The following is a 23,504-nucleotide window of genomic DNA, read 5'->3' as shown; positions in this document are numbered from 1 at the left end:
TATCAGGGAAGTTGGATATGCATTCTCTATGCTATTTTTACATTTCTGCACATCTAACATGGGTTCAGAGTAAAAAGTTTTCTTTAAAAAGAGCCTCTATGTTTTCTAGATAAATAATGAAATGCCAGTGGATTTGTTGTTGTTGTTGTTGTTGTTGTTGTTGTTGTTGTTGTTGTTTGAGAGGGAGTCTCGCTCTGTCACCCAGGCTGGAGTGCAGTAACACAATCTTGGCTCACTGCAAGCTCCACCTCCCGGGTTCACGCCATTCTCCTGCCTCAGCCTCCCGAGTAGCTGGGACTACAAGCACCCGCCACCACGCCCGGCTAATTTTTTTTGTATTTTTTTAGTAGAGATGGGGTTTCACCGTGTTTAGCCAGGAAGGTCTCGATCTCCTGACCTCGTGATCCACCCACCTTGGCCTCCCAAAGTGCTGGGATTACAGGCGTGAGTCACTGCGCCCAGCTGCTAATGGATGTTTTTAAAGGCCAGATACATCTTTGAACGTAACCCATACTTGTCACACCAATTTTCCTGGCAGACCCTAAATAAGGTTCATTGAAAATTTTCTACCATGGGCCCTTATCGATGAAGTGCTGTATCAGAGAATGTGACCAGGGCTGAGGTGAGCTGGGAAAGGCTCTGCAGTCAGGTGACCTGTGGCCAAACACTGCAGATGGCTTGCTCTGTTTGCTTTAATTAAAAGAATCTGCCCAGGTAAGAGGTCCCCCAACCTCAGAGCCCTTTGTTGTTACTGTTCCCCAGGGTTTAGACAGCTTGTTTCCACAGGTATTTGCAAGATGCAGTGTAAAGACAAACCGAGTGCAGTCATCTGATCTTTTTCACGACAGGAACGGGGGAGGCCGCAGTGGGACGTTCTGCGCCATCAGCATCGTATGTGAGATGCTCCGGCACCAGAGAACCGTGGATGTCTTTCACGCTGTGAAGACACTGAGGAACAACAAGCCCAACATGGTCGACCTCCTGGTAGGACACCCCCTCTGAGCTGTTCCATGAGACACCCCATTAGCATTAGAATCCACTCCAGCTCCCAGATTTGCAGGGAAACTGATGCGTAGAGGAAGAGACTCATTTTCAAAATCACAATGTAATCACTTTGCTTGTAGGGCTTTTTCTTCTTTCTTGTTCTCCCTCTTCCTCTCTTTGTTCTTCACAAGGAGACTCTGTCTCCAGCTCATTCGAAATGCGGAAATAGCTGAAACTCACAAGTGAACATCCTTATTAACTTCCCTTCCTGGCAGTGCCTTCCATGTGGCTAAGCACTTAGTCTTCACAGAGAAGAAATAATCATAGTACGTGAAATGCCAGATTTTCAGATTATATATTTTATAAATAGCTTAATCGCCTAATATTTATCAAAGCTGTGAATTTTAGTTTGACATCCAGAATATTGCATTTAATTATGGTGGCCATATCTGAGAAAAGGATTAAAGGAGATGAGAAACAAAGGACAATGTGCAATTATTTTCTTAAGAGTATTTTATGAAATCTCTTTTTATGTGGAGCTGTTGAAATGCCAACCACCGTGACTCTAGAATAGTTTAAAGGAGGAAGCTTTTAGATTAGGTTTTTGCACTTCTCTGTGAGTGGAGGAAGGATCTGAAGGAAACAGCAGGACTAATCCAAGGTTGGAAAATGGCTTGGGGGCAGGAGAGGGAGGAAGAGATGGCCGATGGGACAAGCGCCAAAGCCAATGTTCCCAGGTCCACAGCATCACAACACTGGGGTTAATGTTAAAAATTAAAATAAAGGGACTTAAGAGGGAGTTGAGAGTCAAGCTGAATTTGAGGAAGTAGCCATGGTCCTCATGCAGTTTAAGAAGTCATAATAGCAGTGCTCCAGGCTGGCTAATAGTAGTGACCAGTGACAACGAGCTCCCAAACGTGTCCCACTCATCACGAACCACTCTCCAGGGCATCTGCTTTGCCCAGATACATGTCTCGTGCCTGATGAGCTGCTCCATTTCCAAGAAGCATGGCTGTTGGTCGGAAAATTTGTCACACCCACTTGGTTAGGCACACTCTCACCCATCAGCTGTTAGCATGTTGGCTTCTAGAAGGGGCAGAAAGGACTGTGCTCCCCAGACTCCTGCTCCCCTCCTCCCCACCCTACGGGGAGCCCATGGAAACCCAAATTCTAGTCTCAACTCTACTACTAATTCTAGTTAGGTGACCCCAAACACATTAGTTTTGTCATTTAAGTGTCCTTAAGCATGTCACTTAACTCCCTTAGGTTTTAGTTTTGTAAACTAGGGATACCATGAGCTCACTGAGGTACCGAGTGTGCAGAGAGATGTGAAAGTGTTTTGGAAATTGCAAAGGGGAGAGGTGGTTGTAGAGAGTGTAGGAGTCTGCCAGGCGTGATGCCGTCAGTGGCCTGGCAGAAGGGCTCTAAGTGCCCTGGACGTAGTAACCGATTTCCTGTGGGTTGTTGAAAGGCCGGTGTGGGGCTTCACTAGGACCATCTCCCTCCCTGCAATCCTGCCTGAATGGTAAAGAGTTCTACCGCCGTGGAATTCCCAGTGTTCCAGGATGGAGGCAGTTGAGCAAAGAGTGGCCATGCTGTCGGCAGAGGCCTGAGTTTGGGCCGGCAGAGGATAGAAACAAATGCACAAATGAAATATTCTGCCTGTGGCTTCGTGAGGTAGTTAACCTCACTAATTCAGGGACAGATATGCAGCCTCGAGACTTTGGTTGGTACTTGGGCACAGCTGACCTTGATCAAAAAAAAATGTCACTTCCCTCTCACTGCAGCCTGAATTAAGCACATCATTAGAAACAGACCCTTCCAGGCCTTTCCTCTAATGGCTCCAGCTGCAGCTTTCATCACTCACCAGGTTTTATGGGCAGGAGTGATGGGGCTTTTTCCAAATCAGTGGTGCACGCTGAAGGACAGGGGTGATTTTTCGTGAAATAAATGGAGGCTTAGATGGCTGAACCAGAAGGGAGCTTGCGGTCCCAGCCCACGATTCTATAGTAACTTAGGACTTTGTGTATTATGTGTGATCCTGAGGGAGAAGATGGGATTCCTGGGTGCCCAGACCTCCAAAGTCAGCAGCAGGTGGAGGATAAAGTCAGGGTCTGAGAAATGTAGGAAAGTTTTGCAATGTCTGGAGAAAACTATGTGACATATCTGTCATGGTGGCTGTTAGCAGGGTATTAGATAATATCTGGTGACAAAGAAAAAAGTCACCATCCTCTTTTCAGTGGGTTTGAAGCTTCCAGAACTGAATAGGACCTGTTGTCATTTGGTTTTGCCTGTAAATACGACTTCTGTTTAGTTTGGTGTTGATACCTCTGTATGTTGTCTGAGAGAATTAATTAGCTTAGGCCAGGGTGATAAAGTCTGGTACAGTTTTATTGGGCATCACAGGCCATCTGAGGCCTGAGTGTGTCCTAAGCACAGAATGTTGTGCCAGCAGCTGAAAAGAGCAGTGTACTGAGTCTACTTAGCCGCATCTTCAGAGGATGACGAGCATGTGCCAGACAGCCCTGGGGGCACTTCCGAGTGTCTGGAGAGGCAGGCTAGGGTGCAATAGAGGGGCCCTCGCCCCGGCCCCACCAGATCTTACACATCACATGTGTGGCTGCATTCCCTCATGGTCCCTTCCGTTCAGAACAGGCAAATGCTACTGCTCTACCCTCCTTGCCAGGGCAGGTGAGCGCACAGAGGGACGCTGTGTCTCTCACCATCTCCCTTTGCAGCTCTGATTTTTCTAAATTGCTTCTGAGTGGGAAGATTCGTCAGTTCGTGTTGAAGCATGACACTCTCCAGGGAGATCCAGAAAGCCCTCAAGATGTATTTCTGCAAATTTTTAGCTTTGGGAGCTCTGGAGAAAAGCCAGTGGATTGCCAGGAGGCAAAATAGTTTCTAACACAAGACTAGATTTTTTTGTATCCAGCAGGGGCAGCTGCATTTTTCCTGACCCCTTTTTCAGCCTGCTTCTAAGTTATCCATCTCTTCAACCAGCCTCAAGTCCCCATCAAAGAACTAGGTCCCCAGAGGATGGACAAGGACAGCACAGCCTGAGATTCCCCACGACTCGCCTAGTTATATTCAGAAGGAGTGCTGGCACCTGAGCTCCTTTGAAGAGACTCCGGCTGCAGGAAAGTGGCTGCTTCACGCTGGCAGCTCCCCTCTCACTTTTGCCTTCCTTAATGGCTTTTGAAGTTCCCAGGGCTCTGTTTTAACATAGAAATGGTCTTCAAGGGCAGATCTTGCCTAGAGAAACATAGTGTCCCCTGTGAGGTGGTGGGAACTTTGGAAGACTCCCCTCCACAGCCTAGTGCACTGCCCAGGAAGTGAACAACTGGCCCCATCATTTACCCAAATGCCTTGGGCAGGGCTGACAAAGCTGCCTCTGCAGGTAATTACACACTTTAATATGGAGTGCAGTGGCGTGATCATAGCTCACTGCAGCCTCAAACCCCTGGGCTCAAGCCATCCTCCCACCTCAGCCTCTCAAGTAGCTGGAACTAAAGGGGCATGCAACCATGCCTGGCTCGTTTTTTATTTTTATTTTTATTTTTTTAGAGATGGGAGTCTTGCAGTTTTGCCCAGGCTGGTTTCAAACTCCTGGCCTCAAGCAGTCCTCCTGCCTCAGCCTCTCAAAATGCTGGGATTATAGGCATGAGCCACAGTGCCTGGCCTGGCATCTTATCTTAGTTTCATGCCATTCTGCACGTATTTCTCAGCCTCTGTTCTATGTGCAGCATCACTGGGCATTGATGCAAGAGAAGTAGAAGATACGGTCTCTCCCACATGGAGCTTAGAACTCACTGGAGATGCAAAAGTCCTACCTGAACCTCAGTTTTCTCATCTGTAAAGTGGGAATAAGAATATTAAGCCTGGCCAAACGCGGTGGCTCACGCCTATAATCCCAGCACTTAGGGAGGCTGAGGTGGGCAGATCACCTGAGGTCAGGAGTTTGAGACCAGCATGGCCAACCAACATGGTGAAACCCTGTCTTTACTAAAAATATAAAAATTAGTCGGGCGTGGTGGCAGGCACCTGTAATCCCAGCTACTTGGGAGGCTGAGGCAGGAGAATCACTTGAACTCAAGAGGCAGAGGTTGCAGTGAGTTGAGATCGCACCACTGCACTCTAGCCTAGGTGACAGAGCAAGACTCCTTCTCAAAAAAAAAAAAAAAACAAAAAAAAAACTATTAATTCAGTCACAAAAGGCCACATATTCTATGATTCCTTGTCTGTGAAATGTTCAAAACAGACAAATCCATGAGACAGAAAGTAGAGTAGTGGCTGCTGAGGGCTGGGGGAGGGAGATGGGGGTGACTGCTGTTAGGCACAGGGTTTCTTTCTGAGGTGATGGGAATGTTTTAAACTTAGATTATATATAAGTCGTAAATATCCTGAAAACCACTGAACTGTGTTAAAGTACAAAATTACAACACATTTAATTTGAAGAGCTAATTGGCTTGTATTAGTGACCCTAGAATCAGGCAACATGTCATTCTGTAAAATAGAACGAGTGCTCCAAGGAGCTGAGCAGAGGAGGCTGCTTTATAGGCAGAAAAAAGCTTGAGAAGGCAGAGACAGGGAACACAACACAGATTGGTTGTTTCAAACTTCCTTCCATCATACGGTTAAAACAGAAGGGACTTCTTTATCATGGCAGCTCAGGAAAACCGGGTCGCTTTTGACTGGTTGCTGCACTTCTCCTGATGTTTGGAAAGCTGCCCTATTTCAAAGTTCAGTTGGATGGTGACGTAGCACCTAGCACGAGGGACTCCATTCTGGTTTGGTCTAGTCTGTCAGGGCCTCATCCAAACAGTGGCCTCTCATGAATTTTATGTAACAACTGTATCCTTTAAAGAGGCCAATTTTATGGTATGTGAATTATATCTCAACAAAGCTGTTGTTTTTTACAAAGTAACATCAAAAACAACAAAAAAGAATACTGTTCATAGAAGGCTATGGGGCTTTTCTGTTTACGGAACACGTCCCAAGAGTTATCTTGTTATACTCAGTCACCTTCACCAAAGCCAGAGGAGGTGCTGCTGCTGCACCCCCTTTACAGAGAAGTCTAGCGTTTCGTCATTCGTGCAAGCCAAATCCAGATCCGGATCCCTCCTCCCAGCTCCAAGCCTGCTGATGTTCAACCACCCTACAAGGAGCCCCCCAAGCTTTCTCCCAGCCTAGAGGCTGGACACCAGCGGGGCTCTCAGGGTTCATGATGTGTGGAAAAGGTAAGGGAAAAAAATCGACAACTAAAAGCCATTAGACGAAAATTCCAAATAGAATGTAGCCGGATAAGCAGTCCCAACCCACCTGGGAGTCTGAAAGGGAGCGCCTTGTAGGAAGGTGATGGTCATAACCCTTTGCTGGGTTGATTTGTTACTGAGTTGCTGGGAGAAATCCAGGATAAAGGGTGGTAAAGCAGTGCATGCTCTTGCACCAGGAGAAAAAGGGCACAGGTTAGTGTAGGGGACCTGGGAACAGGGCAGAGCTCAATCACTGTGTGTGTGAGCTTCATCTCAGACCAGGTGTAACGGGAACAGCCCCGTCCACCATCACGTGCCTTGTAAGATTCAAAAAAGAGCGTCTCCTCAGTGGTTCTCAAGCCTGGTTGCCCACTGAAGTCATGTGGGAGCTTTAGAACAATTCTGATCCCTGGGCCCACCTGGAGACTGATTCGATTGGTCAGGGGCCTGGCTGCAGCAGCCAAGTGTTAAAAGCCCCTGGTGAGTCTCATGTGCAGCCTAGCTTAAGAACCACATCTGCTCTAGACGCACTCTCAGCCCAGGCTGCACTTGAGAATCCGCCCACCCCCAACTCCCCGGGGAGCTTTCAGTGCACAGGCCTGCCCCAGCCCACTTCAGCCAGAGGCTCTGGGATGGAGCCCCCGCCAGGTAGGATAGACGTGCCACAGGGCTGAGAAAGTTGGTGTAGGAGGATCAGCGGGCCTCTCCCTTCCCTGCAGTGCCATGCTGCGGTGTTCACAGCTCGCCGCCCCCTCCCCCTCCGTCCCACTTAGTCCAGAGCCAGGCCCCATCCTGATCTGCGGATCTGCCGCACAGGTTCAGGTTGCCCCCTCTGTAACTTAGAGCCGACCCTCCAGACTCAGCCTCACCTCCCCTTTAGTAAGCCAACAATGGACTCACATACAAAATGCAATGTGGTGTGGGGCCTACAGCTCTCCCCCTTGTGCCACCAACTGGTGTGTATAGGCTGTCCCTCAATAGCTCTCGCTGTGAAATTTGCAGCCTATTTAACAGGCTGTGCACGTGTGTGTGCATGTGTTGGGGTGGTGAGTACAGGAGTTGGGTGGGAATCAGAGGTGAGCTAGGGTCCCCAATCCACACTCCAGGCACCTTGAATCCACCCATGGTCAGTCTTCCTGCACTGTTGAGGAAGGTTTGTAATAATTTTTGCTAATACCCCATCCCCTCTCCCCACCCCCAGATTCCACTTGCCCATCCTGCCCCCTACACTCAGCACCAGCCGAGCGCCTGGCTCCCAGGAGTTTCCCAGTAAGCATTTTCTGAGTGACTGAACCATTCTTCTCTGCAGCCAGACCTGAGTCCAACCTGAGCCACCCTTTGCTGCCCTCTCCAACCTAGGGGAGGTTGTGGCTGTGCTCAGCAGCGCCTCAATAAGGAACTGGGCATGGATTTTGCAGGGGGCTTTGGTGAAGAAAGTTCTACCTATATGTATTAAAGATAGAGATTAAGGGAATGAGCCACTCATCATTCCAGGGACATGCTGCTGTCTCGCTGAGCAGGGATGAGAATTTATTGGTCTCCTTGGCACAGAGTGGCTGGCCACAACCTGGCTGGGAACACTGAACTGAGGGATCCCACCACAGTAATAGGGCCCACCCTGCCCTTCTGGCAGGGCATCACTCAGAAGAATTTTTCCAGCCCGAAGGATCTGTCAGTTCAGGGTCTAGCCAAAATCATAGAGCTTGCCTTAGTTTCAAAAGCAACCGGGTCAGAGGTGGAGGCTATTCTCTTTGAATCTTTGGAGGCCGTTGATGTGGTGTTTGAAGTGCCCACGCTGGCCGCCAGCCTGAGTTCCTTAGACGCAGGTAGCCTGCGCAGACGACAGGGCTCGGGCCCCTGATGGAGGCCCCCAACACCGCCCGCTGGTGTGCTGGCCTCGTGACGCCCTCACCAAGCGAGCAGTGGCTTTTAACAGCCAACCTCAATTTCCAGTTCCCTTGCACATTTTGCTTTCTCCCACTCATAGGTACAGGAAGTCTGATCGGGAGCAGGGCCAGCGTCAGGGACCTTGGCGAGGAATAGCAGCAGGTCGCCCTGGTTACGGTCTGACCCAAGGATGTGAGGAGGACCAGGCCAGGCTCCCACCTGAGCCCCTACTCAGGACACCTCCTTATGCCTGAAGCCAGCTAACGTCACCCAAATTGGAGCACTCAGGACCAAGGCCTAAACATTCCTTTTTCCCCTGGAGCACAGGGATGGCTGATGTGGCTTAATTATACTGTTCAAAAGGGAGTGAGCTGAGAGAGGAAACTGCAGCAGACAGACCTGTACCTGGTGATCAAATGTAATCAGTTTCCAATGTAGGAAGAATTCAGGCATTTACCCAGGTGCTTGGGGGAGGGGACACAACAATTTGTGGTCTTCCTTCTCCTTCCCCTTATTTTTCTGATTCAGAAACCAGTCATCACAGAATCTATGGGGACTGGCTGCTTGCTCAGGAAGGATAAGGTAGGAAAGGGAGAATTCATTTTGAAAATCATAGTCATGCCTGAGACAGGGCAGCTCCAGTGACTTCCAAGCAGCAGCTCCTTAGCAGCGAAGCCCAAAATCCCTCCTGAGTTTCCAGCCTGTGTTGTGGCCTGAGGGCAGCAGCCACATCTCTCCACTAGGTGCATTTTAACATGTTAAAAGGAAATATGTTAAAAGGATGGCTCTGAGTAGCCACTGAAATTAATTGCAGAATTAGGCTTGTATAAAATCCTTTTTATGCAATAAGGGATTGGACCGTGTAGATTTCCATTACAAAAGAACTGTCCCTGTGATTCACAAAAGCGCAGACATGATGGGAGCACTTCACAGCCAAGATGTCGGCCTGGTGATCTGACAACGTGGCCTTTTGGAATTTTGAAATTCAAATTATCTCTTTTAAATATTCTGAAAATAAAAGTATCAAATCCTGAAATAATAAATACTAGAATATGAATCAGAAATCTAATTTTGCCTAGGGCAAGAAATAATTTTTTCCAGTTAAAAAGTTAAAAAAATACATCTACCTTTATTGGCATTGTGTACGGAAAAAGTGGTCTATTTAAGGGAAATGACAGGCTAGTAAAATATTTGTTATTTGCACTGGGAGATAATTTAAGGAACACCTTCTCAAATGTCATCAGACTTACTTTAAAGGCAAACCAAGTCCTAAAGTTCTAAATTGAGAAAGCTGGAAGGGAAACTTAAATATGATCCAACCCCCTGTTTTATGACCAGAGGGGAATGGATTGGCCAAGATCTCGGGGATGGTTAATAGGACCTCAGGCTCCTGGTCAGTGTGGGGCACTCAGACCCATGACTCTAGAAAGCAAAGAACAACTGGATTCATGTTTCCTATGTCAGAGTCCACCCAGTTGCAGTTCCACCTGATTCCTTCATAGACATTAAAGGTAGGATTCACATCATGGAATAAGCATTTTTCTACTAGCGATTTTTTAAATAAAGCTTTATTGGAATACAATTTGCATGCCATAACATTTCCCCTTTTAGATGGAAATAATAGACACTGGGAACTCCAAAAAAGCAGGGAGGAGAGGGAGGGTTGAAAAATTACCTGTTGGGTATAACATTCAATTGTAATCAGTTTCCAGTGTTTTGCATTCCTACCAGCCGTGTAATGCACTATGAACATCCATTTGGGGGATGAATACCCTAGGAGCCCAGTCCCCACCATTACATGTGTAATACCCATGTAATAAACAAGCACATGTACCCCAAATAAAAAAAAATCCCCTTTTAAAGTGTGTCATTCACTGGTTTTCAGTGTATTCACAGAGTTATGCAACCATCACCACAATCCAAATGTTTAACATTTCCATCACCCACTTAGCCCCCTCAAAGAAATCCTAGACCTACTAGCAGCCACTCCCCATTGCCCACTTCCAGGCTCTGGCAACCACCCTTCGGCTTCCAGTCTTTATAGATTTGCATGTGCTGGGTGTTTCATAGAAAAGGAGTGTGTGCCCTTTTGAATCTGATTTCTTTCACTCAGCAGATTCATCCATGCTTCAGTTCATCCACGTTGTAACATGTATTAGTACTTCATTCCTTTTCATAGCCAAGTAATATTCCACTTTATGGCTATACTACATTTTATTGATGTACATTTGAGTTGTTTACCCTTTTTGGCTGTTAGGAATAATGCTCTGTGAACATTTGTTTACAGAGTTTGTGTGTATACGTACGTTTTCAGTTTCCTTAGGTGTACACCCAGTAGTAGAATTGCTAGGTCATATGGGAATTCTGTGTTTAACCTTTTGAGGAGCTGCCAGACGGTTTTCCAAAGTGGCTGCACCATTTGACATTCCCTCCAGCCGTGTATGAGGGTTCGCTTTCTCCACGCCCTCGCTAACACCTGTGATTTTCTTGTTATGTGAGCCTTCTCGTGAATGTTATTCCGCTGGCATTAATCTCATGGCACCGTCAGTGATTGAAATGATCTTCTTGTTCTCTGCCTTCGCCTCTGGATCATGACCTTCCCGAGGACTGAGTGTGTCATAAAATCCCCAGTCTCTAGCAGTACATGTGTATTGAGTTGGATCACATTCTGCTGGACCCATGGCTTGTCATCATGTGTACATGTAGCCGACTTTGACTCTCAACTGTGTCAGTTCTGGGCTAGAGACTGTTACATTATACAAAGAGGGATAAACTGTGGCCCTTGTCCTCAAATAAATAGGTTGGACTACTAGGGTATTTACAAAACAGAGTGTAGGTGAAGAAAAGGAAAATTCAGTGACAAATTAGGAGGCACTTAAGAAATACTGGACGTTTTCAATTAATTTGGCAAAATGAAAAGTAATAGATACATTTCCTTGGTTGTGGCTGTGATGGGTAGAGACAGTGATGCTGAACCTCGCTCGCACATGTGAAAGCTTGTCTGCTCCATAAGTAGAAGAGAGCCTTCCAGTTGCTAAGGCCCTGTCCAGGGCCGGGCTCCTGCCAGGTGGCAGGCAGAGGCTTCCTCAAGCCCTGTGTCCCTCTTCTGGGTTCAGAGACCACTCCCAGGCTTGGTTCTATCAGCACACTCCATGCATACAGGTGCAGAATGCTCTCCCCAGCCACCCGAGACCACACCTCGGCCAGGACCTTGTGCAGGGCTTGCTTGGACCAAGGTACACGATCCAGGAAAGCTGAGCTCAAGAAAAATGAATCCAATGCTGGATGTGGTGACTTGTGCCTATAATCCCAGCTAATCAGGAGGCTGAGGTGGGAGGATTGCCTGAGCCCAAGAGTTCGAGGCTGTGTTGAGCCATGATTGCACCACCGCACTCCAGCTTGGGTGACAAAGGGCCATGTTTCTTAAAAAGAAAAAAAAAAAAAGAAAGATAGGGAGAAATTAATTCCCTGCCTGATGAAGAATGGTCTATGGGTCCCAGAAGATCTCAAACGTTTCCCCTTCTGTACCTTTCCTCGTCCTGTTGCCTCTGCCTGGAATGCCTGTTTTAATTAACCGGTGAGGATGGCCATATACTTTATCCAAACTAGGACACTTTGAGAGTGAAAGAGGGTTATGCCAGGACAACAGGAAGAAGCCAGGACCGTCCAGGGCAAACCAAGGCTGCCTCCACTCCACGCATCAGTTCCGTCCTCTGGGGAAGGCGCTGTCCACTTCCCACTGCCATCTTCCCTAAGGCCTGCCGTCCCCTGAGCATAGGGACCATTCCACCTCATGTGTTGTCATTGGGTTACCTGTCTCATCCTCCTCACCACTGGATCACGGACTTCTCAAAATCAGGGACCAGGTCAAGGGGCTTGGTATTCAGGAGGTGCTTATGAAATTCTCATGAGATTGAGGAATTCCTACAGACTGAAAGTCAAAGGTAAAGCTGGATCATGCATGAGGCCTCATCTACGTACCAAGGGCCTTGTGAGAGATGTCACGAAGGCATTTCCTGAAGCACTCGTTACTTTTTCTTCTACCCCTGACCCTCCTGCACAAAGCTCAGCATGTTGATATCCTGGAAAATACATGTGTGGACAAACATATTTAGAGTTCCAAGTGTCCAGAACCTTCCGGGAATTCTAGCCAGCACAGGTAGCAAAATACCTTCCACCCAGCATTGTGGGGAGCATCTCCAAACAGTGAATGTATCTGGAGTTCAGAACCGTGACTTTCTGATTCATTTCTAATTCAAATCCTTCCCAGATTGATGTCTTCCCATTAAGACCCTACTCTATGGTAATTGCTTTACTAGGAACAGCGTTGAGATATTCTTGAGCTGACACTTTCCCCTCCTGTTTTCCAGGATCAGTACAAGTTCTGCTACGAGGTGGCCCTGGAATACTTGAATTCTGGCTGATGGTGTAAACAGCTCTGCAAACAATCCCTTTCATACCACAAAGCCAAGACGTTCCATGGTATTTGTGCAAAAGAGATGAAGACTTCTCAATATGCTTATTTTGCTTTGCATAATTGGCTCTTTTTAAGAGCCCAAGAAAGTGTTTCTAAAATTGCTTGCACTGCCCAATCCCAGTAATGCTGCTGCCTGACAGAAACACACACACAGCCACAGTCGCCAAATCCCGTACTCCTTGCCACTGGCTTCCTAGAGCAGCGTAGACAGCTGGTAAACTGAAGAGCACAACTATATTCTTATGAAGGAATTTGTACCTTTGGGGTATTATTTTGTGGCTCGTGACCCTCGTTATTGTTACAGCTGAGTGTATGTTTTTGTTCTGTGGAGAATGCTATCTGGCATTATGGTAATATATTATTTTAGGTAATATTTGTACTTTAACATGTTGCATAATATATGCTTATGTAGCTTTCCAGGACTAACAGATAAATGTGTAATGAACAAAGATATGTTGTATGAGTCGTCGTTTCTATCAGACTTGTATTGTTTCCAAGGGAAAAGCTTGGGGGAGGACTCAGTTCACAAAATGCAAAACTCGACGATCAGATTCACGGACCCAGAGTTTTTCCATGTGTTTATATTGTAAATATTTTTGATTTCATCAAATTATTTATTCATTAAAAGAAATTTTTGTGAAGCACAGTGAGTGACAATCATTTTTCTTAAGGCCTGGAAACGATTTTCTGTATGATGTTACTTTATGTGAATTCTCATCTCAATAAATGATGACCCGTGAGCAGCCGTGGCATGTTCCTGGTGTCCCAGTGCACAGGCGGTGGAGGCCGCACCCGACACGCCAGCGCACAGGGGGAGAGAGTGCGGCCGGGGCCTGTTTGCCGGAGCAAGTAGAGTAGAGTTTTTTTGAGAGAGAGTGTTCGTCAGTGAGAGCGCTGAGCCCTTCACGGTGGCCTGCCCTGGTGCCGAGGAGGCTCAGCCATGAGCCTGCACCATGGGGCGTGAGCCCTGACCTTGTGGGGCAGCCAGGCCAGGGGCCATGGCAGAGACTTGCTAACTGGAGCATCGTCTTCCTTTCTCTGTTTCCCCTCAGTCTGCGGGGGATAATATCTCTCTTCTCTATGCCTCAGGCCAACCTAAGACTTGCTGAGAGAACAGTTTTTAAAGGGTTAGAGAATCAGAGTGCATTGAAGGACACCGAGCTGAACAAGTTCCCACCAGAGCACCTGCTCCTCGCCACCCTGGGCTCTGGCCGCTGACACAGAAGGCAGGTGCACGGTGGCCTTGCAGCTTGCATTTAGCTTGGATTTTAGGCTGTGTTAACAATTGCCAAGAGCTGACAGAGGCGAAGCTCTGTCGAACACCTCTTGTGAACCAGATACCATGCAGAGCATCTTCCTCTGTGGTAGCACGTGCTCCCAAAACGTGAGCCAGGTACAACTGCGAAACCCACCTGACAGATGAAGAAACTCAAGCTAGAAAAGATTAAATAACCGTCCAAAGTCACACTGGCTAGCAAGTGCCAGAAGCCTCCAGAGCCCATGGGAGGTGGAAGGGCAGCACCCTCACCATGGCAGAGGAGCAGAGTCTGCTAGTGCCGAGACAGAGACTGGCCCGCCACCCCCTGTGGGAAGTGGAGAGGCTTGAGGGCACTGTTCCTGCCTGCTCTGGGGATCTTGGTGACCAAAGACTTCAAGGGCAGAGGTTGCCCTCCAAGAGGACTGACCTGGACATCTGCGTGTTAGACCTTTACTGCTTCGCTATACCCTGAGCAATCTATATGCCCCGATTGGTGTAAGTTTCTCTAGACCCCTCCTTAAACTGGGTGGGTGGGACCCTGTCCTCCCCCAGGAAGAGCTGGCTGCAGCGGAGCTTCGAGTCTGTACTCAATGCCTCACATTCAGACTCCTCCTGGAGGATGGCCCCTCGCCATCCCACCCAGTTCTCTTTGCTAAGTTCCTAAAAGACTAGCAGGCTGCTATTTTTTGTCTGTCCCTCTGCCAAATGATTTCTCCAGGATATAGGAATAGGGATGAAGACATATGGACTGCTGCACCTTTTGTGGGTGAGTTGGGCCCTGACCAGGGGAGTGTGGTGAAGCCCTTGGCCCTCCGTGATCATGGCGGCATGGCTCTGGGCTCCAGTCAGTCAGCATGGGTGAAAAGACAGCTCATCTGAGCATGGCGAGGAAGTGACCTCAGATGTGCGAGTCTAGTGACAGCCACTTCCCAGTCATTCCCTGCGTCGTCATACCCTGGTCTCACATGGGAGCCAGTTGTTTTCAATCTCTTGGATTTTTATCTTTCATTCACTTATTTCACCTTTTAGCAGAAACAGTGATAGAAAAAAAAGGCACAGGCATTTTGTGGCTTTTTCAGATTTCCCACGAGGCCTCACAGCATGGTTGAGACCTGTTATTTCCAGTACACAGAGAAAGTCTCTGCCCCTCGCAAGCAAGGGAAGCCACCCTCTTGGCTGAGAGTCCTTCTCTGTCTTCTCACAGTGCTCTGGGTTCCCCTCTGTTGTGGCATCCGGAACCCCCCAGACACTTCAAAGCCTGTGACTGCTCTGGAAGCTGATGGTCCTGCCCCCGACTCCCTGGCACAGTCCCCCTCTAAGTCAGCTTCACAGCAGCACCTCATGATGCTTTTGTAACATGTCAGCACAGCAAGACTGAGGTACGTTTCCAGAATTCCATTCTCTGTATATTTCCAGATGGGGTGTGCTGCAGGGGTCATTTGGTGTAAGACGTAGAGGCAGAAGGGAAACAGCAGCCACATTGTTTTTACACTCAGAAAGTGGAGCAGTTGTGGGCCCCGCAGGTGAATAACAATGGTGTGAGCTCCTCCACCTCTCTCCTAAGGGCCCTCCTAGCCTCTGCTCACTGGGTCAAAACTCATGCCTGCATTTTTAGGTTTTGTTAAGGTATCCTAGTGCCAGGACTAAAATGTGCATTAGTTACCTTCTGCTGAATAACAAATTGTCCCCAAAGTTGGAAACTTACCAATGAACATTTATTATCTCATACCATTTCTGTGGGTCAGAAGTTCAGAAATGATTTAGTTGGATGATTCTGGCTCAAAGATCGCTCATGAGGTGGCCACCAAAATGGGTCAGGGCTGCAGTCATCTGAGAGCTTGACTGGAGCTGGAAATAAACTTCTAAGGTAGCTCAGTCACAGGCCTGGCAAAGTGCAACTGGCTGTTGATGGGAGGCCCCAGTTTCCCCCCATGTGGGCCTTTCCACAGCTGCTTAACTGTCCCCACAGCATGACACTGGCTTCTTCCAGGGATTCAGAAAGGAACAAGGCAGAAGCCATAATTTCTTGTACGATCTAGCCTTGGAAATCATATACTGTCATTGCCACAATATCCTATAGTTTCAAAAGTCAGTCCTATTCACTATGTGAGGGGACTGCACAAATACCAGGGCGTGGGGATCATTGGAGCCATCTGGGAGGTTGGCCACCACCTGCTCGCCAGCTGCAGACCTCCCACATGAGCCAGCACCTCAGCATCTGCAGGCTGGTTGGCTGGAGCTTAGCAAATCTCATCCCTGGAACATCTGGCTTGCCAGTCAAGGCTCCTCCCATATACCATCCCCTCTGTCCTGCTATGCATTTTCATCCTAACACCTTCTACTGCGACAGTGCTCCAAGTCGTTTGTAGTATGCCCTAAGGAAACTTTATTCCATTGTAAATAAACTTGATTAACACAGGCTTGATTAACGAGGCTGTCTTTCCCCGAACTCCACGGAAATGCTCCCTCTGAAACTTTCTCAAATAGAGGTAAGTCATTCTTTCATGTCTCAAAGATTTAATCAATTTCAACAACCACCCTCATATTCCACTTGAGCTGATGGTCACACCTGCAGCCTGTCACCTTGAACTGCCTGACCTCTGAAATCTTGAATAAACATGCCACATTCTGACTCCAGCCTCTTCAACTGCTAGCTTTATCTTTGCCTTATTCTTTTATTCTTGTTCTTTGTATTTATGAAAACCTTCAGCCCAATCCTGACTGCTGCACCCTTTCTTACCTTTTCCACAGAACAACCCAAACCCCATGATGTATCACTTCAACCAGTTTTGCTAACACCCTCTCAATGCCCTTGACACTTCATACTTCCATCATATCCACTCTACAAATGGTTAATTTTAGAGAAACTCTTCCAGGACTTTTGATCTCAGACAAACTAGGGTAACAAAAACCAATCTACCCTCCTAAGTGTAAGAAATAACTGGGAAATATATATTTTTTAAAAAATGGTGTGCAAGATACTTTACATCAGGCAATGAAGGGTAACAATCTCCAAGAAACAGGAAACAAATTAGATGACCCCTAGGATTGCCCCAGCTTATGGCCTGAGAGAACTTCTAGAACATGGGTGCAGGGAGGGGGGATCCAGGTGGAGCCACATGGTTTCTCTTATTTGAGGAGATAAGGCTGAAAGTCATAAAGGCCAAAGTGGCAAAGATCTGCAGGGCAGAGTATGAGACATAGAGCTACGTAGAGAAAGAGTTCTGAAGATCTCAGAGTGTCCCCCTCAAGTCTTTAGCTAAGTACTGATCACAACAAGCTTGTAAGGACATTACGAAGAAAAAAAAAAAAACCTGAAAAGATTAGAAGGAACAATACTCAGAGTTCACACAGGCCAGAACAGTTCCTGTTTCCATTGAATAGAGCACCCATGTTTTTGACTCTGTAGTGGGGCAAAACTATCTCTGGGCTAAGCACAGCTGTGGGCCTGCCTAACAAAGCAATAACAGAGGCATCCAACTGTTTCCAAGTAACTTAATTGCACCTCAGAACAAAACTCAAGAACGTTTACAGGAATACAAAAATATCCAGCACCCAAGAAAGTAAAATTCACAATGTCTGGCGTCCAATCCAAACTTATTAGGCACACAAAGAATCGGGAAAACATGACATATGATGAGAAAATCAACCAATGAAAGTGACTCAGAAATAATACAAATGAATTAGTAGACAAGCACATTAAAGCAGTTGTTTCATAACTGTACTCCAGATTCTCAAAAAGAGGAAAGATTTAGCATGTATGGCAAAGACATGGAAAATATTTTTTAACGACCCAAATTGAACTTCAAGAGATGAAAACTACAAAGCCTGAGACAAAAAAATATATATATTAAATGTGGTAAACAGCAGATTAGGCGCCAAAGAAGAAAAAATGAGCAAACTTGAAGACATCAGTAAAAACAATCTAAAAACACAGAAAGACAATATTGGCAAAAATAAAACAATGAAGAGAGCATGAATGAACCATTGGAGTTGCAGTAAAGTTAGGGAGAAGGGGCAGAAAAAAATAATTGGTGAAATAATGGCCCAAATTTTCAAAACTGGGTGGAAATTATAAACCCACATATCCAATAAGCTCAGAAAACCCTCAAGAACAAGAAACATGAAGAAAACTATACTAAGGTACATCATAATCAAATTGCTTATAACCAATGACAAGGAGAAAATCTTATAAGCAGCCAGAGAGGACTCACTGTGTGCAGAGAAAGGTAAGAATGACAGCAGACTTCCTTTCAAACACATTGAAAGTCAGAAGATAGTAGAACAGCAATTTAAAGTTCTGAATGAATTTTTTTAATATCAACCAAAAATTATATACCCAGAAACAATATTTTCCAAAGTAAAAGTAAAATAAAGAAAATTTCCAACAAAGAAAAGTTGAAAGAATTCATCCCCAAAAGGCCCATGATACAAGAAATAAAGGGAATGATCTCAAATAGAAATCTGCATCTATGCAAAGGAATGAAGAGCACTGGAAAGAGTAATTAAATGGAGAAATATAAAATACTTTTTTCTTCCCACCTCCCAGCACAGCAGGCATTCTCAGGATACACTAAGGCTGAGGAAAAGGGAGGTGGCAAAGGGTCAAGGTCATGGTCCCTCTCGTCCAAGTGCCCGGCCAGATGGGAGGGAGTTGTAATGTCTGGTAGCCACCATGCCGGGTCAGACTCCACTAGGACGAGCCCCTGCTTCTCAGCCTCTTTGGTGACTTTTGCCTCCTTGTCCTTATCGTCTTCCCCATTGCCGCCACTGTGGCAGCTTCGGCAGTGGTGCTGCTGTCCAGCGGGGCAGCCCAGGCCACCAGCTTGGATAGCCTTGGGGCCCAGTGTGGCCTGTGTTGGTGGTGCCCACTGTGTCAGGCAGTGGCAGGGTGCTGTCCATAGTCCTGTCCCGGCTCAGCTACATGTCCAGGCACCAGTGCTGGTATAGGAGGCAGCAGCTGTAGCCTAGGCAGCAGCAGGAGGCAACCTCTGCTTGCCCCTCCCCTCTCCAACAGGCTCATCAATTCATATAAGGACAACAGCAATGATTTCATATGCCCCATCTGCTTTGATATGATTGAAGAGGCATACACGACAAAATAAGGCCACAGCTTTTGCTATAAGTAGATTCACTAGAGTTCGGAGGACAATAATATATGTACCAAGTATAACTATGTTGTGGACAATACTAACCATCTGTTTCCTAATTTGTTGGTGAATGAGCTCATTCTCAAACAGAAGCAAAGATTTGAGGAAAAGAGGTTCAAATTGGACCACTCAGTGAGTAGCACCAATGGCCACAGGTGGCGAATGTTTCAAGATTTGTTGGGAACTGACCAAGATAACCTTGATTTGGCCAATATCAACCTCATGTTGGAGTTACTAGTTCAGAAGAAGAAACAACTGGAAGCAGAATCACACGCAGCCTAACTACAGAATCTTATACAATTCCTCAAGGTTGCAAGAAGAAATAGGAGAGAGCAACTGGGACAGTTCCAGAAGGAGCTAAGTGTTTTGGAAGAGGATATTAAAAGAGTGGAAGAAATGAGTGGCTTACACTCTCCTGTCAGTGAGGATAGGACAGTGCCTCAACTTGAAGCTCCTTCTGCATCACACAGTAGCATTATGGATTCCACAGAATATAGCCAACATCCAGGTTTCAGTGGCAGTTCTTAGACAAAGAAACAGCCTTGATATAACAGCACATTAACATCAAAATTAAAATGGCCCACTGCTCATTTTGAAGACCTGGAGCACTGTTACTTTTCTACAAGGTTGTCTCGTATCTCAGATGACAGTTGAACGCAAGCCAATTGGATGAACTTCAGAAATGCTTGTCCAAGGTTACTCAATATAAATCAATATGAACTTTAGCCACATTATCATGCCCTAGTGGTCTCTATAATGATTCCAGGATAGTATCTGGTATTGAATTTGACCAGGATTGTGACTATTTTGCAATTGCTGAGGTTACAATGAAGATTAAAGTCTATGAATATGGCACAGTCATCCAGGATGCAGTGGATATTCATTACCGTGTGAATGAAATGACCTCAATTCCAAAATCAGCTGTATCAGTTGGAGTAGTTACCATAAGAACCTGTTAGCTAGCAGTGATTATGAAGGCATTGCTATCCTATGGGATGGATTCACAGGACAGAGGTCAAAGGTGTAACAGGAGCATGAGAAGAGGTGTTGAAGTGTTTCATGTGATGGATCCTAAACTCCTGGCTTTGGGTTCTGATGATGTAAAAGTGAAGCTGTGATCTACCGGTGTAGACAACTCAGTGGCAAACATTGAGGCAAAGGCTGATGTGTGCTGTGTTAAATTCAGCCCCTCTTCCAGATGCCATTTGGCTTTTGGCTGTGCGGATCATTGTGTCCATTACTATGATCTTCGTAGCACTAAACAGCCAATCATGGTATTCAAAGGACACCAAAAAGCAGTCTCTTATGCAAAGTTTGTGAGTGGTGAGGAAATTGTCTCTGCCTCAACAGACAGCCAGCTAACACTGTGGAATGTAGGGAAACTGTACTGCCTACATTCCTTCAAGGGTCATATCAATGAAAAGAACTTTGTAGGCCTTGCTTCCCGTGGAGAGTATATAGCTTGTGGAAGTGAGAACAACTCTCTCAACCTGTGCTATAAAGCACTTTCTAAGACTTTGCTAACTTTTAAGTTTGATACAGTCAAAAGTGTTCTGGACAAAGAACGAAAAGAAGATGATACAAATGAATTTGTTGGTGCTGCGTGCTGGAGGGCACAACCAGATGGAGAGTTCAATGTGCTGATTGCTGCTAACAGTGAGGGTACAATTAAGGTGCTAGAATTGGTACAAAGGGTTTACTCAACCCTAATTGTACTTGATCCTGCTGAAATACCTCTGCAGCTGACAATGATAGAAGAAACAGAAAATGTCATGTGATGTCTCTCCCCAAAGTCATCATGGGTTTTGGATTTGTTTTTGAGTATTTTTCTTTTTCTCTTTTTCCTCCTTTGTGACCTTTGGGACATTGGGAATACCCAGTGAACTCTCCACCATCAGTGCGACTCCACGGACATTGCTACTGTTGGTGGTGTGGTTGTGGTTATCTAATGTTTGTGATAGGGAAACACATTCTTTTAAATAAAAATAAATAACAAAAAAGTTTATTGAGCCACGAATAAATAAATACGTATATATTACTTTTTTCTTATTTAAATATTTTTAAAAGATAATTTTTACATAAAAATTATGTAGGTTATAACATGCAGAAGTAAAAGGCATAACAACAATAGCTGGGAGGGGAAAAATTGAAGTATTCTGCTATAAGATTCTTCTACTATGCGTGAAGTATAATATCACTAGAAGGCAGACAGTGATAAGTTTAAGATGTACACATACACCCTAGAGCAACCACTATAATAACACAGCAAAGAGTTATGGTTACTAAGCCAACAAAAAAGATAAAATGGAATCTAAAAGAGACTCAATTAATCCAAAAGAAGGCAGAAAAAGAGGGAAAATGGAATAAAGAACAGATGGGATGAATAGAAAGCAAAGAGCAAGATGGTAGATTTAAACTTAACTATATCAATAATCACATTAAAATGTAAATGGGCTAAACACCCCAATTGAAAGTCAGAGACTATCAGATTGAATAAAAAGCAAGATCCAACTATATGCTGCCTACCAGAAACCCACTTTGAACATTAAAAAAAACAACAACAACAAATAAAGAAACCCATCCAGCTGCTTTCTTCAATACTCCAAGCTGTTGAGAGCAGCTAGGAAAAAAAATTACCCAAATGAGTATCTTGTTGCCGCTATAAATTCATGGTATCCATCTTTCTTTTTACACTCCTCATGGCCAATAGTCTAAGGTTTCTCCACACTAAAGCTACCTGTGCTATAGCAATGGCGTTCTTCCCCACTCCACAGGAAAAATAAGCTGTTCACCCTCATACCTGCTACGTTTCCACACCCATCCTCACCCCATTTTTGCCTAATTCAGAGAAACATTATTCATTTCCCTCCTTCAAAAGACAAGTGTTAAGAGCAGGAATTGTCTCTGAGGCCCCCTGGGCATGGAAAGTGCGGGTTGCTTCCTCTCCCCTGGGAGGTCCTTCTCACTGCCTCTGTATTTCACACCCCATTTCCCCAGGTGCTTGATCAGAGAACCTAAGCATTCTCAGACAACCTCCTAAATATCTCATAGATCCATTCTGATCTCTCTCATTCCACTAGCGGGGTGCTTCCAAGCCTCATTTATCTGGTCTCTACCTGACCGGCAAACTCTTCTCCTAGTATTTGATCCTGTTCCTCCAATCCACCCTTCAGTCTGCACCCAGACTGATCCTTCGCAAAGCCAAATATGAGGCTGTCACTCATCCCTGCTTCCCACTCCCTGCCTTCCCAGTGGCTTTGAGACAAAGGTCTGGCTCTTCAGCCAGTCTCATGTGGCCAGTCACCTCATTCCACTCCACTCCCTGCTCCTAGGGGCTACAGTCCTCCTTCAGGTCCTCTGCATCTCAGCTCTTTCTTATCTCAAAACACTGGCATATGCTCTGCCCTCAGCCTTGAAAGCAACTCCACCCTCTCTCCATCTCCTCCCCATATCCATCCTCCAGCTTTAGTGGCGTGACTTATCCTACAAACACAGGGCATGCAAGTTTCACTGTCAGAACCTTCTTCCAGTCAACTTATATCTGACTCCAGCCCTATCACGCCAGGCTGGAGGAAAATTAGATCTCCATCTTTCCTGAGGCTTTCACTCTACCCTACCCTCCAAATTTTACAGAATCCTGGGGTCTTATGCCGGGAAGCCCCCAGTGTCCAGTCAGCATTCATCAGTCTGCCTCTGCCTGTGATTGCCTGGAAACCCCTGTCCAGTCTGTGTGGTCATGGGACCTGCAGGCTCCACTGTTTCCTGGAGCTGCCTGGACCACAGGACACTGGGGAAGGCGGGGCAGCCGGGTGGCCAGAGCCCTGCCCTCTGTGTGCACCACCCAGACAGCCTCTCTGGGGTCCTGCCACCTCCTGGGGTTGCAAGGACAGATGGCTGCATAGTTCGCTCGTTCTCTCTCCACAGTCCTGAGACATTGTTTCTCTCTTGTGCAACATCTCCCAGTCTCTCTCTCTCCCCGTTGGGGACACCTGTAACAACTATTTCCATGTGCTCTCCTCCCGCTAGCAAAGGTCCTGGAAGCTAAGACTCAGAAAGCCTCACTTCCTGCTTCCAGGGGGAAAGGGAAATGATAACAGAAAGGAAACACCAACTCAGAAAGGTATCCTGCCTCATTCCAGAGAGCCTTCCCTGGCCCCGCAGGCTACGCTCACTGATCTATCTGTCTCTTAGGACTCTTCTCCTTCCTTTCTAAAGCTCAGTGTCCCCGTATCCACATGTTCAACGTCTGAGTCACCCACCAGACTGGAAGCCCTGTAGGGCTGGAGCCTCACACAGTGCCTGCCACTTCGTGTTTATTAGTACTAGTAGAATAAGTGGACGAAGGCAGGAATCAACAGACAGTATACTTGCTAGCCCTTTTGTCTGCACAGGCAAAACCTCTATACTTGGAAAATCTGTTCTGGGTTTTGACAAACTCTGAAACACCCAGAAAAAAAAAAAATGCTTGCTCTTTCTTGAGAAACTGCTGTAAA

At 46.2% G+C, this 23,504-nt stretch overlaps 1 protein-coding gene and 1 pseudogene across 17 annotated transcripts in view; both read left to right on the top strand.

Annotated features, from left to right (window-relative positions):
- Positions 1–13,244, top strand: part of PTPRM (protein tyrosine phosphatase receptor type M) — an 826,718-nt gene extending 813,474 nt beyond the window's left edge. For all 17 annotated transcript variants that reach the window (XM_031003686.3, XM_031003684.3, XM_063699394.1 and 14 more), the window contains 2 exons: positions 849–984; positions 12,497–13,244. In XM_031003686.3, the coding sequence (XP_030859546.1) occupies positions 849–984; positions 12,497–12,550 (190 nt within the window). In that variant the 3' untranslated portion in view covers positions 12,551–13,244. The remainder of the gene's footprint in view (positions 1–848; positions 985–12,496) is intronic.
- A 5,276-nt stretch (positions 13,245–18,520) lies between these two features.
- LOC101149734 (E3 ubiquitin-protein ligase COP1-like) lies at positions 18,521–20,789 on the top strand (annotated as a pseudogene).
- Positions 20,790–23,504: the final 2,715 nt, after the last annotated feature.

This window comes from Gorilla gorilla, chromosome 17, assembly GCF_029281585.2.
Source record: "Gorilla gorilla gorilla isolate KB3781 chromosome 17, NHGRI_mGorGor1-v2.1_pri, whole genome shotgun sequence".
NCBI classification, from domain to species: Eukaryota; Metazoa; Chordata; class Mammalia; order Primates; family Hominidae; genus Gorilla; species Gorilla gorilla.
This window is presented reverse-complemented; position numbering and strand designations above follow the sequence as displayed.